The 23765-nt window shown below is 39.0% G+C and overlaps 1 protein-coding gene across 1 annotated transcript; it reads right to left on the reverse strand.

Moving 5' to 3' along the window:
* Positions 1-1811: 1811 nt before the first annotated feature.
* DTD2 (D-aminoacyl-tRNA deacylase 2) lies at positions 1812-13697 on the reverse strand. The gene is made up of 3 exons (XM_003408732.4): positions 13475-13697; positions 5698-5767; positions 1812-2197 (listed from the first exon to the last, which is right to left on the reverse strand). Exons 1-3 carry the CDS (start codon positions 13583-13585, stop codon positions 1872-1874), a joined length of 507 nt encoding a protein of 168 aa, XP_003408780.1. The 5' UTR covers positions 13586-13697; the 3' UTR covers positions 1812-1871.
* Positions 13698-23765: the final 10068 nt, after the last annotated feature.

A 23765-nucleotide genomic window follows, 5' to 3' on the forward strand; every position in this document is an offset into this window, starting at 1 on the left:
GATTTTGAAGTTCCAAAATAGAATAGTACAGGAAGGGTATAGAGAAAATAAGACTTTTTGTGATAATAAAAACATTAAGTATCTGAGGAACACAGACCTAAAGAAATTATAAAACACAAGGGCATTTTCAGCAGCTGTTTAAGATGTTTATTCATGTTAATATCTCCATCTTTTTGGTAATTAGGAATATCATTATTTGGTTTCTACTCTTAAGAAACATCTTTTAAAATTAGGTCAGAGGAGTTCTCAAAAATGGGAATATTACCTTTCATTGACCCATTTATTCTTTCAATTTTTTATATTCTCTATCTTCCCTTGCCTTTTGTTATGGACTGAATTGTATACCCCAAAAATGTCCATCAACTTGGCCAGGCCATACTCCCAGTATTATGTCATGTGACGTGATTTTCCCATGTGTTTGTAAATCTTGCCTCTATGATGTTAATGAGGCAGGATTAGAGGCAGTTATGTTAATGAGACAGGACTTAATCTACAAGATTAGGTTGTATCTTGAGTCAATCTCTTTTGAGATATAGAGAAGCCAGCAAAGAGACAGAGGGACCTCTTACCACCAAGAAAGTAATGCCAGGAGCAGAGCTTGTCCTTTGGACCCAGAGTCCCTGCACTGAAAAGCTCCTCAAACAGGAAGAATGATGACAACGACCTTCCACCAAAGCTGACAGAGAAGGCCTTCCTCTGGAGATGGCACCCTGAATTCAGACTTCTAGTCTACTAGACTGTGAGAGAATAAATTTGTTTGTTAAAGCCATTCACTTATGGTATTTTTGTTACAGCAGCACTAGATGGCTAAGATACCTTTGAAAAGTACCTTATTAGCGCTGTCTTATATCATTAATAGAAAAATTATTTTAAAAAATCATCAAATAAAGTTGAAATGAATGAGTCAACTTATTTTCAAATAATTTCAAGTAGAATGCTCCCCTTGTTTCTTCCTTTTACAGTAATATAATTCAAAAGGAAAGGAACTTCCTACCTAAAAAGTTTGAAGTTGAAAAAATATTAACCAATCTATATCTTAAACGGAAATGCTGGTGGTGTAGTGGTTAAGTGTTACGGCTGCTAACCAAAAGGTCGGCAGCTTGAATCCATCAGGCACTCCTTGGAAACTCTATAGGGCAGTTCTACTCTCTCATATAGGGTCACTATGAGTCGGTTTTTGTTTTTTATATCAAATAAAAACAGCTTTTAATTCTCTATACCTTGTTCTTATTTCAACTAAAGACTTCTTAAATAACTTAAAGTGCTTAGATATCCATGGAGCATACTATTATAATACACGATAATACTTCTATATTAAATTTTCACAGATCATTATTATTTTCACAGATTTGTTATTAAAAACAATTGTAAGCAACATATTCTTTCATTACAAATATGGAGAATTGAAATTGCAAAACAAAACTGACAAAGTTATGATTGGTTTGTGGATTTTACCTAATTTTAATGTAAGCAGTTATTGTTACATACTACATAAATTTGAGGGTATAAAAAATGATTTTTTCGTGATTGCACAAAATTCTTCGTTGCAAAATACTTCAGATTATGTAATCTTTTAAATATAACTCCCTAAGAACATTTACACAACGACTATGAAGTCAATAAAACATCTTTTCGAACTTTTGAGTGGAAGGGTAAGAGGAAAGCAGGATGAAAAGTGATGGAGATCCCCAGTTTAAGTGACTTAGCAAGCTCATCCAATAAGCAGGTTGCAGTTATGTGTAGGAGCCAGGTGTTTTGTTGAAAAATGATGCAAAATTTGGAAATATTAGTGTTTAAGAAGGAGGAGAAAATCCAGTAACAGTTCATATCATTTTATTCCAGAAACAATCGTAGAAACAAATTTTAATTTTTCAAAACTCAATTAGGTGTGTGTATGGTCCATTGGTATCCAGCTTTAACACCTGCCTGTTCCCGTAAGTGCCGTGTTCCACCACAACCCCAGCTTCAGCACACTTGCTGTTAGCAGCTAATTCTTTTTCACATAGAGTCACAAACTGGGAATAAAGTTCTAACCCGTCTTCTTTTCCAGAGTTACAGTGATACTGCATGTTTCTTCCTTTGACTTTTCCCCCAAGAGTGGCCTGAGGAATGATAAGAACGTCGCCAGGCAGATCCAATATAGAGACATGCTTGCCATTTTCCGTCTCACTTAATTTCACATTTAACAGTGTATTAACTGGGTGGGAAGAAAGGGAACACATTCTCAAGTGAAAAACAAACATAAAGAAAACTACCAATCTTTTAGTTAGTCAACAAATCCCATGTTTCACACTCAATTGCCAGCTCACGCTTCTTACCAAAAGTCTGTACTTCAATTTTTTTAAAGAAAACTTTACTGTGTTTCAGGTGAAAGTTTACCTAGGAAATTAGACTCCCTTCAACAATTCATACACCAACTGTTCTGTGACATTGGTTACAATACCCACAGTGTGTCAGCATTCTCACCATTTCCACCTTGCCTGCCCTGTTTCCATCCATCCAGGTTCCCTGCCCCTCCTTGCCTTATTTTTGCTTTTGGGTAAATGTTGTCTGGCCTCGCATAGTTGATCGTTTAATTTCTCGCGGGTGTGTACTTAGATTTAAAAACTTCTTCACTAAGCTAAATGATCTAAGCAAAAATAGGGCAAATCTGCTACAAAAAACTGGCATGGTGTTTTAAATCTGACATGGCAGTTAAGATCACCTAACAGTAAAACCCTGGTGGTGTAGTGGCTATAGTGCTATGGCTGCTAAGCAAAAGGCTGGCAGTTCAAATACACCAGCTGCTCCTTGGAAACCCTATGGGGCAGTTCTACTCTCTCCTTACAGGGTCACTATGAGTCAGAATTTACTCAATGGCACAAAACAACAACAACAGTAAATCTATCCAGGAAAGGTCTAAAGAATTAACTGTATACTGGAACCTCAAAATATTGTTGTCCCAGAGATACATGAGAAAATTTTACCTTCCTGGCTCCTTTTCATATTTCATTAAGTAAAGCACATTGGAAAAAGGCCACAACAAATCCTACTCACACCAAATTCTGCTTTATTACAAAGACTATTAATCAAAATTTTTGTGCATTTATTAAACTTACTGGTAGTTGCCTAGAGTTCTATGTTAAGAGACCTGGCTACAGGTTCAATTTCATTACAAGACAGCTCGTTTTGTAGTTTCATAACCTCAAAAGTATTATAAACATGCACTAATCATTCTACAAATACATAACCCACTGGTAATATTCTAGGGCAAAGGGTAAAAGCAAAAGCAAGAATCATCAGAAACTCATTGTTACTACTGAAAAAGTAAATTAAAACATATAGGCACCAGCACTACTTCATATACATACAAGAAAACACAGTCATATTATTTTTATAACATTTATGAAATCATACTCTTCTAGCTAATGAGAAGTGTCCAAACTACGATAAAAATCTATGTGTAGCTAAAAACTGAAACTTAGAAAACCTTTACAATCTCAACAATAACCATTTTGAAACAACAAAAAAAGACGCTGAATAGAAATAGCCTTGGGATCTCCCTACCCCTGTAAAGGTATGAATGATTTTTGCTTGCAAAGAACAGATTAGTCCTAAAAGCACAAAGAGTGAAAGAGAGAAAGTATATAAACCTCACACTCCTGCCCAAAAATGAGGTTAGAAAAGGCATGCTTTCTGGCAAGATAGTCAATGGTTTCAATTAGATTCTGTAGAAAACAGCAGTAAGGATTCATCATGCTCCCCCATTCGTCAAATCAGGGAGTTAACCTGGTAAAAACCTGCCAAGATGAACACCCAGATGAGTTCCCAAGCTATGCATCAAGCACTATCAAATTTCACTTAACTAACGTCTATTTTTAAATGCCTCTAACTTTCTCCATTACGAATAGGACATTGTTTATATAACTAGCCCATTTATTGACTGCTTCTAAGAAACCATAACTCTCCAGAGCACTTCATGGCAACAGAAATCACTACCCAGCTATCCAGGCCTCAGACTAGAAACAGACTAAACCAAAAAAAAAAAACCAAACCCACTGCTGTCGAGTGGATTCCGACTCATAGCAACCTTATATGGACAGACTAGAACTGCCCCATAGAGTTTCCAAGGAGCACCTGGAGGATTCGAACTGCTGACCTCTCGGTTAGCTGCTGTAGCACTTAACCACTACGACACCAGGGTTTCCAGTAACAGACTAAGTGAGTAATTTTGGGAAACAGTGCAGAAAGGAAGGACAATTTATTATACTTTCATATACCTCCCTCTACTGGTTAGCCATGAGAATTCTACTATACTTTTTATGGCCAATACATATTTAATCCAAGGCAAAATATTAATTTAGGTAAGTGGACAAAGTGTCCAATACTCAAGCATAAGAACCTGGCAAATCATCCTCTGTAATTAAAAAAAAAAAAAAAAGCCTGTTACTGTTGAGTCGATTCCGACTGTAAGAGCAGAACTGCCCCACAGGGGTTTCCAAGGAGCGACTGGAGGATTCGAACTGCTGACCTTTTGGTTAGAAGCCAAGCTCTTAACCACTGCACCACTAAGACTCTGTCCTTTATAACAGAAGCCCTCATTTCATTTTCTCCTTAAACCCTTCAATGGCTCCCTATTAGCCTCTGAATTCAAATTTCAAATTATTACACTTGCTGGCTTTCTATCCTCACCTATCATAATTCCTTTTTAAATCCAGTTTTTACCCTCTGACAAAGCTAAAAGCTAGTCGAACATGTTTGATATACTAGTACAAAATTCCCTCTAAAAGCTTTAGCTCTTTGTCCAAACTGTTCCTCAATAGGCTATTTACCCTTAACTTTTGCATGCGTGCTTCAACAACCCATATGTGTAATTTAAATTTCTTTTTAATCCAACTACAGGTGCTGACCTTTATTCATTAGAATATAACTGGTGCCCAACCTTAGGGATAGCCCCATTATTTCAGGATCTTTCTCTTTTTTTTTACATATGTTAATGATTTGATTTGGTATGAACCTGTGTAATTATCACAAGGAAATGTGCAGTGCTATGGACTGTCCAGCAAACTGGAAAGTTACAGGCAGATAAATTATTGTTCAGAGATGTCTGAACACTGACTCTGCTTTCTCTGTCAATGGAAGCAGTGTGGCTTTGGTGACATTGAGTTTGGTTCAACAACCAGGAGAAACTTATATTTATACATATTTCCTATAAAGAAGTGAATAAATGATTAGTGTAAATTTTTCCATAATAATGATGTGAGCCTCAGCTGTCAAGATTTAATAGAAGCCCCACACCTTTTACAGACAGTGTCACTGGCAGCTACATGGCCGTGTTAGGAACTCTGGGGGCTAAGGAAAACTATAAGAAGAAATGTAGCATCTGTTTCTCCCTAGATGGCCACTCTGCTTCCAACAAGTTTCTGTATCTTTGGCTGAATCTCAAAGTGCACGGTTGGTATGTGCCCATCTATAAGCCATCTGAAATCCTGCAGGATGTTTTAAAAGAATTTTACCATACTTGGTTACTTGATACTTTGGAATAGGCAGAAAATACTAGTTAAAATACTAGTTAAAGCTAACAACAGTAGACAGAGTTAAATCATCTCTAACTTCCATACCAGCACAAATTAAGATCGTGCTTTTTGTTCCTTCTGGTTCATCTGTCTGTTGCTGCCCATTTTTTGTCTTAAAAAAGGAACAACATCAAACACGTACCCATTTTGGGAAGAAGTTCTTTATCAGCTCCCTTGAAAAAGCACACGTAGATCACTAGTCCTCTCTGAACCTATGAGAAATCACAATAGTGAATTCAGATTAGAAAGAAACTTCTAAATAGAGAAACAGAGCTGAACAGGTAAAGTTTTACAATTGTTCTAGGCCTAGAGGCTAAAAGCAAAGGGAGATAAATAAGTTTTACAGTAGATTTGATACGAGAAAAAAATCTTTTTCCGCTTTCAATTACTTCAGTTATCATTTCTTTAAAAAATTATGTTTAAAATACAGCCAAGGACAGTGAAGACCACAAGTTATACCTTCAAACATTTATAATCAAAAACATTGGGACCATCAACCACCTCCTCCTCCCTAAGTAAGGCTGATAAACTTAGAAATAATTAGTTTGCAAGGCCCCATTTATTCAATACCAAGTAAAATCACATTATACCACATATGGCTGATGGATAAACAATAGTGTGACTAATGTCTTTTGACATCATCATTCTTTATTCTTCCTAATCCATTTACTCGAAAATAATGAAAATAAGGGTCTGATTCTATTTCAATAAACTCTATGAAACTGTTTTATTATTGTTGTTGTTAATGCTTTAAACAAACATAGTCATCGTTGTTGTGTGCTGTCAAGTCGATTCCAATTCATAGCAACCCTACAGGACAGAGCAGAACTGTCCCATAGAGTTTCCAAGGAGCAGCTGATGGATTTGAACTGCTGACCTTTTGGTTAGCAGCCTCGTTGCACCACCAGAGCCCCTGAACATAGTGATTAAAAAAAAATTCCATGATATGATATAAAGGTTGTTTGCTAGCAGAGAATGTGGCCTACATTTATGCCTATTTATTTTATATAATGACTTGGATATGTCTTTATTAGCTCAAGTAGGACAGAGACTATTTCCCTTACTCATTGCAATGCTTATAACTGTATGGAAAAGACACACTTGATAAATGATTTTGATTCTGATCATTAAATTTTTTACTTTGTTTATTAACATTGTTGGCTCACAAAGAGCTATTATAAAAATTAATGAGTTAGTATTTGTAAAGTGCTTACAATAGTGCCTGGTTCACAGTAAGTGCTATAAAAAAGAAAACAAAACTTGTTGCCACTGAGTCGATCCTGACTCATAGTGACTCTATAGGACAGAGTAGAACTGCCCAATAGGGTTTCCAAGGAGCAGCTAGTGGATTCAAACTGCTGACATTTTGGTTAGCAGCCAAGCTCTCAAGCCACTGTGCCACCAGGGCTCCAAGTGCTATATAAGTATTTATTAAATGAGTTTGTAAAAATAAATTTAAGGGGACAGGCAGCATGATTTCACATTTTTAACTCCCAAATCACTTTGCAGACTGTTTTGTAAATGAAAGGGACTCAATTTGTCTGTTGTCTGCATTAACGTTCAAACTGTATTTCCCAAGCTCTATGTGTTATATAAATGGTTTTATATGTAAATGTAGGTCTGCACTCACACTCGATTCACCTGGAAAAGAAGTCATTTCTAAAGGTAAAACTGTGCTTCTAAAACAACAGGCAAGGGACTCAAATGCATACTCATAATTAGGAGATACTGAATGACATGGATGTCTGCACCACTGTCACAGGCCTCATGGCTTCAGCAAGAGACAGTATCTTAAGTATATTCATATTTGGACACTTGCAATGTCAGAATTAAGTATCTGATTATTTGCAGAAATAGACACCTGTTCTTTCCACTCACCCACACTATCTCGTCATTAAGGTATTTTTTTTTTAGTTTATCTCAGTAATAGATCTTAAGTTGAGGCCTACAGATTCCTCTCTTCAAGTCAAAATCAATTTCCTTGTAGCTTCTTTTTGCTTGATATATATTTTTTCATCTTTTGATTTTTAATTTTTTTATGTCTTTGTGTCTAACGTGTTATCTCTTACAGGCAATATATTGATAGGTTCTTTTTTTTTTTAATCCATTCTGCTACTCTCTGTCTCTTAACTCATGCATTTAATCCCTTTACATTAAAACTGATGAATGATAGGTATGAATTCATTGCTGTCATTTTACTACACTTTTTTTTTGGTGGTGTTAACGGTTTCTTTGTTTCCCATAATTTTCTGTGCTGAGTTCTTTCTGTATGTGGATTTTCTTTTCCTATCAATCGTTGTTTCTGTTGTTTTTACTGAGTCTTTTTTATCTTCTTTATTTTGGTGAGTAGATATATTAATTTTCTTTGTGGTTACCCTGAAGTTTACCTTTATCCTCTTCAAATGAAAACAGTCTGTTATATCTTGAAATCATCTTGACTTCCTCCCCATAAGGAAGTTCTGTTACTACACCTTTTATTCCCACTTTGTTTTGAAGTTGTTCTCATTTACAGCTGAACATCTCTGGCTCCAGTAGTCAGTTTTGTAGCTTTTACTTCTGTAGAATCTTTATCTGAGTTGGTATCCTAGCTGATGCTGTCATGTGTCTTTATCTCAGGTTGTTATCTGATATCGTTGGTTCTCTATACAAAGAACTCCTTTTAATATTTCTTATAAGGCTGGTCTGGTTTTTATAAATTACCTTGATTTCCATCATTTTTGAAGGACAATTTTGCTAGAGATATGATTCTTGGTTAACAATTCTTTTCTTTCAGGATTTTATGTATGTCATCACATTACCTTCTTGCCTGCATAGTTTCTGACGAGAAATCAGCACTTAAGTGTTACTGGTGCCCTTTTGTAAGTGGTATTTCATTTTTCATGAGATGCTTTCAGAATTTTCTTTGTCTTTAGTTTTGGAAAGTTTGATTAGGCTATGTCCTGGTGAATTTCTTCTGCAGTCTATTCCATATGGGGTTCATTGGGCTTCTTGAATGGAAACCTTCTCGTCTTTCATGATATTTGGAAAGTTTTCTGCCAATATATCTTTAAAAATTCTCTCTACTTTTTTTTCTCCTCCTCTTCTGGAATTCCTATTACATCTAATTATTCCTCTTGATGGTGTCCCGCATAACTCTTAGCCTTTCTTCATTTTTTCTTCACTCTTTTTTCTATTCCTCAAACTAATTAGTATCAAGGGATTTGTCCTCTATTTTGCCGGTTCTTCCATCAATTCAATTCTACTTCTGTGTCCTTCCATTGTGTTAGCTATTTCTGATATTTTATTGATAATCTTTTGAATTTCTAGGTTTTTAAAAAATTTTATTATGCTTTAGGTGAGAGTTTACAGTTCCAGTTAGTTCCTCATTCAAAAATTTATACACACAGTTTTGTGACTTCGGTTGCAATCCCTGCAATGTGACAGCACTCTCCCCCTTTCCACCCTGGGTTTTCCGTGTCTATTCATCCAGTTTTCCTGTTCCTTTCTGACTTCTTATTTTGCATTTGGGTAGGAGTTGCCCATTTGGACTCGTATCCTTGATTGAACTAAGAAGTACATTTCTCATGTGTGTTGTTTTTTTTTCTATAGGCTTGTCTAATCTTTGCCTGAAAAGTGGGCTTCAAGAGTGGCTTCAGTTCTGAGTTAGCTTGGTGTTTGGGAGCCAGAGTCTCAGGGGATTCCTCCAGTCTCCGTCAGACTAATAAGTCTTGTCTTTTTTATGAATTTGAATTTTGTTGTATATTTTTCTCTTGCTCTGTCCAGGATTCTCTGTTGTGATCCCTTCAGAGTGGTCAGTGGTGATAAATGGGTACCATCTAGTTTTTCTAGACTCAGGCTGGCGGAGGCTGTGGTTCCTGTGGTCCTTTAAGGTTAATGTTTTCCTTGTGTTTTTTATTTCCTTCATTCTCCTTTGCTCCGCATGGGATGGGACCAACAGATGAATCTTAGATGGCCCGCTTGCAAGGTTTTAAGATCCTAGACACTACTCACCAAAGAGGATGTAGAACATTTTCTTTATGAACTATGTTATGCCAATTGACCTACATGTTCCCCGAGACTATGGACCCCAGGCCTCAGCCTCAGCAACTCAGTCCCTCAAAGTGTTTGGAAATATCTAAGAAACTTATATGACTTTGCCTTGGTCAAGTTGTGCTGACTTCCCCTATACTGTGTCATCTTTCCCGTCACCAAAGTTGACATTTGTCTACTATCTAGTCAGTGATTTGCCCTCCCCATTTCTCCCCACCCTCGTAACCATCGAAGAGTTTTTTTTTCTGTATGTAAGACTTTTCTTGAGTGTTTATAATAGTGGTCTCATATATTTGTCCTTTTGTGATTGACATATTTCACTCAGCGTAATGCCCTCCAGATTCATCCATGTTGTGAGATGTTTCGGGATTCATCAGTGTTCTTTATCATTGTGTAGTATTCCACTGTGTATGCACCATAACTTGTTTATCTATTTATCTGTTGATGGGCACTTAGGTAGTTTCCATCTTTTTGCTACTGTGAATAGTGCTGCAACAAACATGAGTGTGCATATTTCTATTCATGTAATGGCTCTTATTTATCCAGGATATATTCCTAGGAGTGGGATTGCTGGATCATATGGTATTTCTACCTCTAGCTTTTTAAGGAGGCGCCATATCATTTTCCATAGTAGTTGTACCACTTTACATTCTCACCAGCAGTGTATAGGAATTCCAATCTCCCCATAAGCTTTCCAACATTATTTTCTAATCTCTGTTTTTGATTAATGCTAGTATTGTCAGGGTAAGATGGTATCTCATTGTATTTTGATTCTAGTTGTTGTTTTTGTATGATTTCTACCCGTCTATTGAGTCTGTCATTTTGTTCTTGTATTTATTTTCCTGAATTCTTCTAGGGTTTTTTCTGTGCTTTCCTTGATCTTTTTGAGGATTTAAATATAAGTCCTTGAATTCCATCTCAGGTAGTTTTATTATCATTTCTTCCCAGGAAGGTTTCCCTTTACTTTGCCCACTTGTTTGAGCCATCTCATCCTGCTTATTCATATCACTTGTTATTGCCTGCTGTCTCCAAGGCATTAAGGTGTTATTTTATTTATTTATATATTTACTGACTGTATGTTTGTTTTGTCCTTATTTTTTTGTTTTGATATATCAAGACAGACAGGGTTGCAGCAGTGGAGGTGGCGCGGTTGGGGTGGATGCGTGTCACTGATCACTGAGTGGGCAGTGCAGCAGAGGGGGGGTGGGGAGGTTTGGTGCACTGCCACCAGTCATCAGTCTGGTGGCACAGGCGTGCATGGTGCTGCTCACAGGTGGGCAGTGCTGGGTGATGTAGAAGCATGCAGTGCCGCTCACTAGGTGGGCGGTGGAGGGGAGGTGGGCGCAGTGGACACCTGTCACCGATCGTGAGTGGGGCAGGGGTGGGGGAGAATAGGTGCTCATACCTTGGTACCTGGGTGGGTGGGAAGGTGGGGGTGGGGAGGCTCACATCACTTGTCACCAGGAGGCCAGGGGGACAGGGGAGCATGCTCCTCCGATCATCAGGTGTGAGTGCTGGGGTACTCCCTGTAAGCTGCACCCAGCAATCAGGACATAGCCCTGGCCAAATGCAAAGGGGAGAGGCTGTCCCAAGTCTGGTCGGGTAGATGGCTTCCTGCTGACAATCTAAGGATCTACTACTCTGTGTGCACTACCCCCTCTAATGGTCAGGGACTGCCTCTGTGAGTGGTCCTGTCTCTGGTTCCTGGCTCCCTTCCTGCTCTGTGGTTGCCAGGATTCCTAAAGCTCTTGCCTGCCGTACTGCACTTTCCCTTCATAGATCCAGTTCATGTCCTGGTCATCTTGCTTCACTCCATGTTGTCTACACAGTTTCTCTGTCTACTGGGAATTCCATATAGTTGCCTTCCTATGCTCCTCACTTGAAGTTACTGCTTGTTTTGTCTCAAGATGGCCATGCTGCATCAGACTGAATGACAGAGCACCTCTGATCCGTAACTCTTCTCATTCGCTGTTTTCATTTAGTTTCTTCTTCCAATTGGCATTTGATCTAATTTTTCATCCTTCCTTTTGATGCTTGCAGTTCTAGGATTGTCATCTGTACCTGTTTTGTTTCTTGGGTCTTTGCTGTAAGGTGGCAGCATGGTGTGTCTGACTAAACCACCATCTTGGGCTGTCTCCCTGTAGCTTCTTTTTGGTATAAAATATTTCCAGTACACAGAAACGTATAGATAATTCTCATTATAACTTTAAAACATTCACTTCCCAGAAAGAAAATCATTAGTCCGTGATAACAAAGGTCTAAATGAATGAAACTAAGGATAAGCAAAGTAACCTTTGAATCCTTTAACAATTAAAATGTTTAAAAAGAAAAAAAACTTCTAACAATAGAATAGGAAAGAAAATACTTGAGAAAGGGAAAGAATTTACATGTTTTCAATATCTAATTACATGTCAGCTCTTTAACTTAGTCATGTGTAGGCGTGGGAGGGAATGCTTTAAACATATCTTTAAGTTTATAAACATGAACTGATAGTTTGGAAGGATAATATAACATATCTATAATTTTGCATAAGGAGATGTGGCATGAACATAAAAAGATAAAGCAGCATGGAAAGGATCTAAATAAATATTAATAGTTTGGGGTTTATAGTGCCATATGGTTGTTAGCTACTGTCTAGTTGGCCCTGGGCTCATGGAGACCACATTCACAAGACTGAACTGCTGTAAGGGTTTTCATTTGCTGATTTTCAGAAGTAGGTCGCCAGGCCTTTCTTCCTAGTCTTAGTCTGGAAGCTCTGCTGAAACTTGTTCAGCATAATAGCAACATGCAAGCCTCCACAGTGGTGGCTGCCCTTGCTTAAGGTGCAGTGGCAGGGCACTGAACCCAGGTGGGGCAACTATAAAAGTAGGTCATTCTTTAGTACGACAGCAAACATAAAAGGAGTAAGATTTCAAAATATGGAAGAGAAATCAAGACCACACAAAAGGTCCTTAAAAAAAAAAAAGGATAAGCAAAAAAAAAGAAGTTTCTAAGAGGAGAGGAGAAGATACAGAAATATTTATGCTTATAAATAGTTCCAACTTAGCAGAGGGTAACAGACTCTTAAACAGATTTAAGAAAGATCACCTACATATGATAGTTCATTAGTAATATTTAACACAGTGATTAGGATTGTCAAGGATTGTCAGATTTGGGTCAAAATTCAGCAGATGAGTGAATGAGATTCTCCTACATCAAAGTTTCTAAGTATCTCCAAAAGTCTCACTTACGAACTAATTTTTTTCCTACATTTCAACTTACTCTGAAAGTAAGTCGAGGGCCTTAAAGAACATTTTATTTGGGGTGGGAAGGAGGCTGTCTTAAAAAGTCAAGTATGCAAGTAGAACGAAACCATACTGGTGAAAATTATTTAAAATTTTTTGGAGAAAATGTGTTCCATAACGATGCAACATTATTGTAAAAATAGTGGTGTCCGCTTCTAGCTGGAAGTCAGTCAAATTTTCTAAGTCTCTTGAAAATAAAATTGTTTCTTGGGAAAGCTCATTTCTATGCTAAGACTTAGCTGCAGCCAACATAAACGGGAAGTTCTATGAAATCTGGAGTACGAATCAAAAACATCTGAACGCCAGCAAATCTAATCTACAAGCTCGAACCAGACCTGCAGGAGTCAGGAGCAGCCCCAACAATCAGAAGGGCGCGGCAAGGCCTTTGCTCTTATGAAGCAAGAGGTCTGACACGTTTAGGCCTAAAGTTCACGCAGCTCAAGGAGGTAAAACGGCAGCCCCCCGTGGGCAGTGGGGGGCAGAGCAGCCCGCGGCCTCGCGCCGGCCACAGCAGTAGTCCGGAGGGGAACGTGGGGGAAGCAGTCACCGCGACAGCGCGCCAAGAACCGCCCCCAGAGCGTCAGAGGACGACGGAGACGACGTTACCTCCACCCACTGGGCCGCGGCGTCCCCCTCGGCTGGGCGAACTTGCAGCTGGGCATGCAGGCACTGCTGCAGGAGCGCCCGGGCCTGAAGCGTCCGGCCGCTTTCCGCCATGGTGAGAGCCTGCGCTGCGATCCGACGCGTTCAGGCTTCGCGCCACACCAGCTTCGGCCCGCGCGCTCAGGGAAGTTAGAGCCCCGAGCGGCCCCTTCGACCGTCCGAGGCTCCGCCCCACGCGGGGCGGAGCCTCTGCTTGGTTCCCAGGTGTCCCGGATGTGCCAATTTAATAGCCTTGCTTGAGCTCCTCCTCAGAACTTACCCAGCTCTGTAGAAGGCGTTGAGTGTGTACTTTTAAACGAAGAAAACTCGCTGGACCTCTTTCTTACAAACCTTTCGAAGAAGCATTTTTCAATTGCGAAAGCTTAGGTTTCCAGATATTAAAAATTTGAAACCTGCTTGATTTAAGCCCAGATTATGGCCATTATGCAGATAGATAAGTAAACAGAATGAATCAGTTGAATCAGGAGACAAGAGGAGAAGGTACGAAAAGCTATAAATCTTTCAAAAGTTTCCTGACCCCAATCAATAAAACAGCGCTTCCTCTCTATCAGGAATGCTATAAATCATTCTGACCCCTCAGTTGCGAAAATGTATTGGTATGGTATGTGAATACACGTTTGGGGATCAATCCTTTAGAAAATAGTCTCACCAAAAAATATTCCTATTAAGAAAGCTGTGTGATTTTTAATAAATTATTACTACCAATTTAAAAATTAAATGACGTATTCTCATGCATACAATGTTAAATTCTGTGATACATTTCCTGTAAATATATATTCAAATATAAAATGAAGCAAGGGCTTTTCTTTCCCACATAATATATTACTTAAACATGCATCAGATTAGCATTAATTCTTCCTTGGGCTTGGAGGGTTTAGACAAGGAATAATAGTGTTACTCTGATTGCATTACCCATGTCATTGATTTGGGCTCAGTTAGCACAATATGCCTATAGATTCTGGTCTGTTATTTTAGAAGATGACATCACTGACAGTTTTGCTATCCATTTAAAGTAGTGTGACTGAAAAAAACAATCCATGTATGATCAGCCGTCCTTTCTACTCAAAATTGAAGCTGCCGTTTGCTGGTTATCTTGCAGGCTTCCTTACACTTTTGCTAGAAACAGAAAGCAAAATCTGAAGTTATCTCTGCTGCATTGCAGGGGTCCCTACATTGGCTGGCATTTGTCTGCAAAACACCGCTAAATTGCATCGCTAAATGTCTGCATCTCTCTGTCATTATAACTATTGGGTCTTTTTTCCCTCACACTCCCAGAAGCAAGTTTTACAGGGCTGGAAGTGTTTTGATGTAGAAGCCAAAGTAAGAGATGACTTTGGTGTGCATTTGTATGTGGGTGCAGGAGATAGGGAGATATATTGAAAATAGAGTATATGGTTTCCAGGGATCTTGCCACAGAGAAGGAACCCTTCTTGTGAACAGATGGTGTCTGCTTGGTAATGGTTACTTGCTTTAAAATCACTAATTACTATAAATCTTCCTCCTGGCTAAGAATCTCTTGGACATCCAGTGTGTAATGTAATAGGTTGTGGCTCACATATTCTTTCCTTCTACCTGTAGAGGACAGTAGAGAGTAGGCACCAAGACTAGAAAGCATTTCTGTATTTTGGTTTGTGAACACCCAGACTCATTTCAGGAATGATTTAAGGAGGCGGGACATACGTGTAATAAAAGAGTAAAATGTGAATGAAAATAAATTATTGGGAGCATAGAAAACAGAATTAAGTCAGTATGTCACGATGGGAGGAATTTGAACTCAAGCAAGTAGATAAGACAGTGGTTCTTGACTGGAGTGCTGAGATGATATAATGTGTACTAAAGCTTTCACTGACATAACAGGGGAGAATTAACCAGTAAGCATGGTATGAACCAGGTTACAGTAAGCAAGATACGCACAGGCTTAATTGTGTTTACTTAGTAACCTGTGGTGAAACAATTTTCACCTGGTTTTTAGCACAGTTGATACGGTGAAATTGCTCACTACCAATTAGTAAATAAGCACAATTAGGCCTGTGTATTCCTTGCTTATTGAGTAATCTGTCCCTGGTTGTATAACTTTAATTTTTGTTATAAAACAACTGTGCCAACTGTATGTAATGTTGAGGTGAAACAGGTTGTACAATTTGCTTTGAGCTAGAAGTAAAAGGCAAAACATCACATTAAAGTGGCTCCAGAGAAAAATGGTAGTTCGCTGGAACATGACAGAGCTTTGCCCGTGAGCAGAAGTTTTTCTAAGATTTAGTTCTAAAATGAATCTCTTACCTGAGGCTTTAGATGGGGGTATGGTAACTAACAGAAGTGCAGCTGGAAGAGCAGATGTTTTATCTTATGGAAGGTGGGATGAAATCTAGCTTCCACTACAAAGCTGAAAGTTTTTTTTTTTTTTTTTTTTCAGTGCCTGGGGAGGTGAGGATCCCTGATGGCACAATGGTTCAGAGCTCAGCTGCTAACCAAAGGTTGAAAATTCGAATTCACCAGCCGCTCCTTGAAAACCCTATGGGGCAGTTCTACTCTGTCCTATTGGGTCACTATGAGTCAGAATTGACTCAATGGCAATGGGTTTGTTTTTTCTTTAAGGAGATGAAGGAGCTCTGGTTGCATAGTGGTTAAGCGCTTGGCTGTTAACTGAAAGGTCAGCAGTTTGAGCCCACTAGCCACTCCTCAGGAGAAAGATGTGGCAGTCTGTTTCTGCAAAGATTTACAGCCTTGAAAATTCTATGGGGCAATTCTACTCTGCCCCATAGGGTTGCTATGAGTTAGAATCGACGCCACAACTACCAGTTTGGTTTGGTTGGTTTAGGGAGGTGATCAGGGTCTGGGAAACTGGTTTACACTAACTGAAATGCACATGAGATTGGAGTAGAACTAGAATACTAAGTTATTCATTTATAATAAGAAATACTGCTGTGACATGGAATGGTTAAGTTACATGGGACACTAAATCATATTCATAAGTTTCTTTATTAATTTACTATGAGAAATACTCAAAGTATGTTCAACCAGTGTTTTCTCTTTATGTAGACAGAGCAACATGGAAATTAGGACATTGCTTGGTGAACACGGAGTCAGAATAAAGGGAATGAGAACTGCATTACTGTGGGAACACTCAAACATGATCCCAAGTACTACCCACAGGAAACAGAAATATAGTGTACTATACTAGCCCTGGTGGTGCAGTGGTTAAGAGCCAGGCTGTTAACCAAAAGTTTGGCAGTTTGAATCCACCAAATGTGGTACCGGTAGTAACTATGTCCCTATAGCAGCATCTTATAGTAAATGTAGTATTAGATTTTCTAGGGCACTTTCTTAAATTGTCCTTTGATGAAATCACAAACCCTTGATGCGACCCAAATGTGAAAGCAATTCTTCAGAGGCAATATGTCCTCAGCATGCTAATCTGGTAGTCCTTCTCTGCTACAGATAGACGTATGAACTTTGTGTAGTTTTCCCCAATCCTAACTGTGTTAGTTTCCTAGGACTACCATAACAAAATACTGTGAATTAGTTAACTTATAAGAACAGAGATTTATTGTCTCACAGTTCTGGAGGGTAGGAGTCCAAATTCAGGGTTACAGCAGTGCCATGCTCTCTCGGCCCACTCTAGTGGAAGATCCTTCCTTATCTTCCAGTTTCTGTTAGCCCCATGTGTTTTTTGGTATTCCTTGGCGTGTAGATGCATCTTAACATAACCATTTTACCTCCTTGTATCTGCCTGTGTGTATCTCTCTTCTTTTACGAGGACACCAATCATATAGGATTAGGGCCCACCCTACTGCAGTATGACCTCATGTTAACCTGTAACATCTTCAAAGACTCTATTTCCAAACTGGGTCACATTCACAGGTACAGGGATTAAGACTTCAATATATCTTCTTTGGGGGCATAATCTGTAGCACTAACCAATTTTTTTGCCTGGAATTTTGAGAAACGTTGAACAATGGGATAGTTAAATGTTTAGACCCTGTCAAGGGTCTGTGTGCAGAGCAAGCACTTTATATTATTGACCCAAGACACTGTAAGTAATGATCATAGCAACAAAGAGTGAGGTTACTATTTTGGACAGAAGGTGGATCCAAGGGTTTCTAAAGAAAAGAGTTATATAACCACTATAATATGTCCACTATAACAATCAGAAGGAAAAATTAGGTTTCCAAAGTTCTATATAATACCAGTTGCCATCAAGTCAATTGACTCATAGAGACCCTATGGGGCAGAGTAGAAGTGCCCCATAGGGTTTCCAAGAAGTGGCTGGTGGATTCAAACTGCCAGTCTTTTGGTTAGCAGCTGAGCTCTTAACCACTGCACCACCAGGGCTCCTTCTACACAGTGTTGTTGTTAGGTGCCATCGAGTCAGTTCCAACTCATAGTGACTCTATGTACAACAGAACAAAATACTGCCTGGTCCCGCACCATCCTCACAATTGTTGATATGCTCAAACCCATTCTTGCAGCCACTGTGTCAATCTATCTTGTTGAGGGTCGTCCTCTTTTTAGCTGACCTTCTACTTTACGAAGCATAATGTCCTTCTCCAGGCGCTGATCTCTCCTGACAACATGTCCAAAGTATGTGAGGCATAGTCTCATCATCCTTGCTTCTAAAGAGCCTTCTAATTGTACTTCTTCAAAGACAGATTTGTTTGTTCTTTTGGCAGTCCATGGTATTTTCAATATTATTCTCCAACACCATAATTCAAAGGTATCAATTCTTCTTTGGTCTTCTTTATTCATCATCCAGCTTCCACATGCATAGGAGGTGATTGAAAACACCATGACTTGTGTCAGCTGCACCCTAGTCTTCAAGGTGACACCTTTACTTTTCAATACTTTAAAGAGGTCTTTTGCAGCAGATTTGGCCAATGAGATGTGTTTTTTGATTTCTTGACTGCTGCGTCCGTGGGTGTTGATTGTGGATGTAAGCAAAATGGAATCCTTGACAACTTCAGTCTCTTCCCTGTTTATCATAACGTTGCTTATTGGTCTAGTTGTGAGGATTTTTGTTTTATGTTGAGGTGTAATCCATACTGAAGGCTGTTGTCTTTGATCTTCATCCGTAAGTGCTTGAAGTCCTCTTCACTTTCAGCAAACACGGTTGTGTCATCTGTATAACACAGGTTATTAGTGAGTCTTCCACCAGTCCTGATGGCCCGTTCTTCTTCATGTAGTCCAGCTTCTCAGATTATTTGCTCAGCATACCGATTGAATAGGTATGGTGAAAAGACACAACCCAGGCACACACCTTCTCTGACTTTAAATCACACAGTATCTCCTTGTTCTGTTCAAATGACTACCTCTTGATCTGTGTACAAATTCCTCATGAACACAATTAAGTGTTCTGGAATTCCCATTTTTCACCATATTATCCATAATTTGTTATGATCCACACATTTGAATGACTTTGCATAGTCAATAAAACACAGGGAAACATCTTTCTGGCATTCTCTGCTTTCAGCCAGGATCCACTGGACATCAGCAATGATATACCTGGTTCCACATCCTCTTCTGAATCCAGCTTGAATTTCTGGCAGTTCCCTGTCGATATACTGCTGCAGCTGCTTTTGAATGATCTTCATCAAAATTTTACTTGCATGTGATGTTAATGATATTGTCCAATAGCAGCTTGGAAAAATGTCAAGACAGCTGTACTGATCAAGGTCCTGACAGGGAACAGATGACACACTTTAAAGGGGTGACTGAAGAGAGTTAAATGAAGTGACTATTAACCAGATATGGGTAAGGTTAAGCTAAACCAACAGAGAACAGTGAAGGACCCACGGTTGTCAACAACAGGAAGCTGTTACCACATTGAAGGGATAAGGGAAAGAGTGGTTTCCAGAACCATCATTTGGCAGGTTCTGCAGGGTTGCACAGAAAATGCAGCCCCTGCCAAACTGTAGCCTGTTTTCCCTCTTCTCCCACCTTTTGATTTCCTGCCATTGCTCTCATTGGCTGAACCCAACTGTAAGTCAGAGGGCAAAGGGGTTGATACCTCGGAGACACAGAAAGGATGTAGAAAAGTGAAGAGTGGATCTGGAAGGACATGTGGAGAATGTCCAGCACAGAAACTATTCTCAGTAGTTTTTCTATGGCCGGAGAAAAAATATCAATGTTTATCTTACTTCCTACAGGAATATTTAGTTGCAAGACATACTCCTCAGCTCTGTATACCTTATTCTCTAATCGTAAGGAGTTATTTTATAAAACAAAGTTTGGATGACATTTATAAGAAATAATTATTTTGGTTTTAGAATATTCGTAAGATAACAGGACAATTATCTACTGTGGCCAATAAGATTATGCCAACAAAACCATATTTATAAAGTGAATGTAAGCTTCTGTCTGTTATTGCATCACACCAAAATCTTAGGAAATGTCTGGGATAATCTGATTTGGTCTATGCGCTCCAGTTGAAGCCCCTCTGGGAATATGAAACCCCGGAAAGTGATAGTTTCTGCCTAATGGCTGAGTCTATCTTTAACATAGTTCGTACTAACAGGTAGGAGATGGGGTTTAGTTTGGAAATTGGTATTGTTCTTTTGTTAAATTTGCTTTTTTAATCCTCATTTTTTTACTGCAGCATTTGCCAGTGTGTTGCCTAGGTAACATAATATGGCAAGCACTTTTAACTCTAAGGCAATGATGTATATCTTTGGCGGTCTGTAGGGTTTCCCTAGGGTAGACTGATAAATGATTGCGATGTTTGGGTTATTTTTCAGTTTGTAGTGTTCTGATAACTTAGAAAGCATTCTATAACCTTTTGAATATTTTGCATATTTCTGTCAGTTCTTTTTCTAAGCCAGGCCAGCCTATTTTAAGGACCTTTTGTACTGTTGGTACCTATATCCTTTGTAGAGAAAAATTGTGGAAGATTTTGAAATGGGCAGAAGAGATTTTCAGTGGAATAGAATGGAATCTTTTCAATGGACTACTAGAACCCCAAGATATTATCTAATCCTGTAGGGGTGTATGTTGTTGTTAATTGTCATTGAGTCAGTTCCAAGTCATGGGGACCCCATGTGTGCATAGTAGAACTGCTTTATGGGGTTTTTAAGGGCATGACCTTTAAGGAGCATATTGCCAGGCTTGTCTTCTGAGGCACCTCTGGGTGAGTTCAAACTGCCAACCTTTCGGCTTGTAGTCCATAACCATTTGTGCCAACAAGGAACTCCTAGGGATGTATAGGATTTGTTTATCTTTGACTAGACTTCCTTCTGCTCTGTAGAAATAGAAGTTATCTTTTAGAAAACCGAGAGTAATGCAAATAATTCCTTTGCATAGAAATATAAAATTGTATCAATGGAATGCAATTGATTATTGCCCTGTGGATATTGATTAGTTTTGCCAATTTTACATCAAGTTGTAAATTTGTTTCAGCATTTCTTACCTGAGTATAAATGTATGGTAGCTGGAGTTCTCTCTCTCTCTCTCCTTTTTTATTTTTACCAATATCTTAATTTTAGAATAGTTTAAGATTTACAGAAAAGTTACAAAGATACTATAAAGAGTTTCCATATCCCCCTGAGTTTTCCCTATTGGTAATATCTCACATTACTATGGTACATTTGTCATAACTAAAGAACCAGCACTGTTACGTTAACTAAACTCCATATTTTATTTGAATTTCATAATTTTTCCCTAATATCCCTTTTCGGTTCCAGGATCCTATTCAGGATACCATATTACATTTAGCTTTCAAGTCTCCTTAGCCTTTTCTGGTCTCTGACAGTTTCTTAGATTTTTCTTGTTTTTGATGAGCTTGATGATATTGAGGAGTACTGGGCTGGTATTTTGGAGCCCTTATTGTACAGTGGTTAAGAGTTCAGCTGCTAACCAAAAGGTCAGCAGTTGCAATCCACCAGCAGCTCCTTGGAAACCCTATGGGGCAGCTCTGTTCTGTCCTACAGGGTTGCTGAGTTGGAATTGACTCGACAGCAACAGGTTTGGGCTGTTATTTTAGAATGTCCCTCAATTTAGGTTTGTCTGGCATTTTATTCATGGTTATACTAGAGTTATGGGTTTTGGGGAGTAAAGCCACAGAGGTAAAGTTTGCATAGCTTCATTTGCATGGTCTATAGTCACTTCATTTGCATAGTATATTGACCAATTCCTGCAAGGTACATACCAATGACAGGGCAGTCTACAACCCAGAACCAGACAAAAAGTATCAAACAAGTTATTTACAACTCACCCAGGAAATGTCAATCAGTCTTGACAAAGGTAACAAACCCTCTGGGGTAGAAAATTAGCACAAAAGTAACTCCTCAGGGCTTAGGGAAAAAAAATCTCTTGAGTCATTTTTCAAAAAAACCAAGGCAAAAGCCCACTTAAAGGAACTCATTTCACCACAGAGGTTATTTAAGAGTGTGGCTGTAGGGGTACCACAAAGGGATAGTGCAGTATCCCAGAGCATAGTAAAGGCTGAAATATCACCACCACTAGACCTGAAAGGAGAGGGAAAGAGAGTCTGGAGCTAGAAATTCATATTGAAACAGGCTGCTCAGCCATATTGAAAACCCCAATCAACACCCCTTCCGCCCCTCTGTCTTGCTAGCCACAAGCTTGTTTTGAGCAGGAAGTTGCAGCAGGTAGTGGTTCCGTCCACTGACTAGCCCTAGTTACACCTTGAAGCATGCACAGGTTGAAATCACATCCTTCAACTGACCCCTACCCCCAAATATAGGCATGGGAAGGCTAAAGGCAGAAAATTCCGGGTACCAAACCCAACCCCCTGACACTATTGGAAACAAAAAGCTCCCAGCCCCCTTAGTCAATGAGCATGTGGCCTTAAGATCATTAGACCTATTGTGCTCCTTGTATGCGCAGACAATAAACTTGCCACTTTCTGTTTTCGTTGCAATCAATGTCCATCTTATTTCAATCGGCTAATAAGACAGGACAAGAACCCGAGTGGTGTTCGGTTACAATATGGCACCTTGAGAAAAAGAGCTGACCTCTACCAAGGCACACAACCAACTCCAGGTGACCCCTCAGGGATGGAGCTAGAGGAATGAATACCTAACCTCACTCTCTATCTTCCTTCCATTTCCCACCAGAGCGCCGCATTGGCAAAACCCTTGTGTAACTGTTCGCTTCCTTTGGCAATTGAAGTGAAGGAAATATTGTAGATCCTCAGCATGCTTGAGTAAGGACATTATCAAGATTTCAGAAAAAACAGAAAATGTCAACTCCTGGAACAATAACTGCATTCATGGATTAATCCAATAATTTATAAACATTTACCTATCATGCCAAACACTGAGCTAGATGTTGGGAATAAACAGAGGGATGTTGTAGGGGAAAACATCACAAAGTTTAGTAAAGCAAAAAGAAAGTTTTTATTCAGTATACATTTAAAAAGACGAAAGTGGGAAGCGGACAAGCACGCTGCCAGAGCTAATGTCTGCCCAAATCCGAGGGAGGTTACAGAATCATCAGTATATATTAACATCACAAAAATAGGTGAAAGCTTCACCTTTTCACAGATTGGCTAGAAACTGTGGTTTTGTATTTTGAATTGCCTTTCTTAACAATCATTGGTATAGGTTTCAGTAGCCCGACAGTCAGGAGGGTCTTCACTGGTATAGTTTCAATAACCCGAAAGTCAGGAGGGTCTCCATTGGTCCAACAAATCTCTATTCACTAAATATTAATAGAAAAAGATAGGCGTGAAGAAGTCTTTTGTGTTCTGGTTGATTGGCTCTATGTCAAAAGTTCCCTAAAAATATTTTTCTTCCCTAAAAGATAATTTCTAAGATCGTCCCATCTATTGTCTTTATCTCAGGGCCCAGTTGATGTGTCCTTCTGAGTCTTTGTGGGCCCAGCTTCAGCTGGGTCACGTTTTCTTTGTTCAGGACAAAAAAAAAAAAAAAAAAATGGACAGGCAATAATAATTCCAATATTATTTTCTAAATTAGGAGTAAGAAGCTATTCTTTTTTTTTTTTTAATTAATTTTTATTAAGCTTCAAGTGAACATTTACCATTCCAATCAGTCTGTCACATGTAGGTTTACATACATCTTACTCCCTTCTCCCACTTGCTCTCCCCCTATTGAGTCAGCCCTTTCAATCTCTCGTTTCGTGCCAATTTTGCCATCTTCCCTCTCTCTCTATCTTCCCATCCCCCCTCCAGTCAAGAGTTGCCAACACATTCTCCCCTGTCCACCTGATTTAATTAGCTCACTCTTCATCAGCATCTCTCTCCCCCCTACTGACCAGTCCT

This window comes from Loxodonta africana, chromosome 10, assembly GCF_030014295.1.
Source record: "Loxodonta africana isolate mLoxAfr1 chromosome 10, mLoxAfr1.hap2, whole genome shotgun sequence".
Lineage (NCBI taxonomy): Eukaryota > Metazoa > Chordata > Mammalia > Proboscidea > Elephantidae > Loxodonta > Loxodonta africana.

Bases quoted from the DNA above. Each gene is read 5' to 3' on its own strand.
- DTD2 (XM_003408732.4), bottom strand. From the start codon at position 13,585: ATGGCGGAAAGCGGCCGGACGCTTCAGGCCCGGGCGCTCCTGCAGCAG. The intron at 5,768-13,474 runs GTAACGTCGTCT...GATTTCTCATAG, and splicing joins CCGCGGCCCAGTGGGTGGAG to GTTCAGAGAGGACTAGTGAT. The intron at 2,198-5,697 runs GTACGTGTTTGA...CTTCCCACCCAG, and splicing joins AGAACTTCTTCCCAAAATGG to TTAATACACTGTTAAATGTG.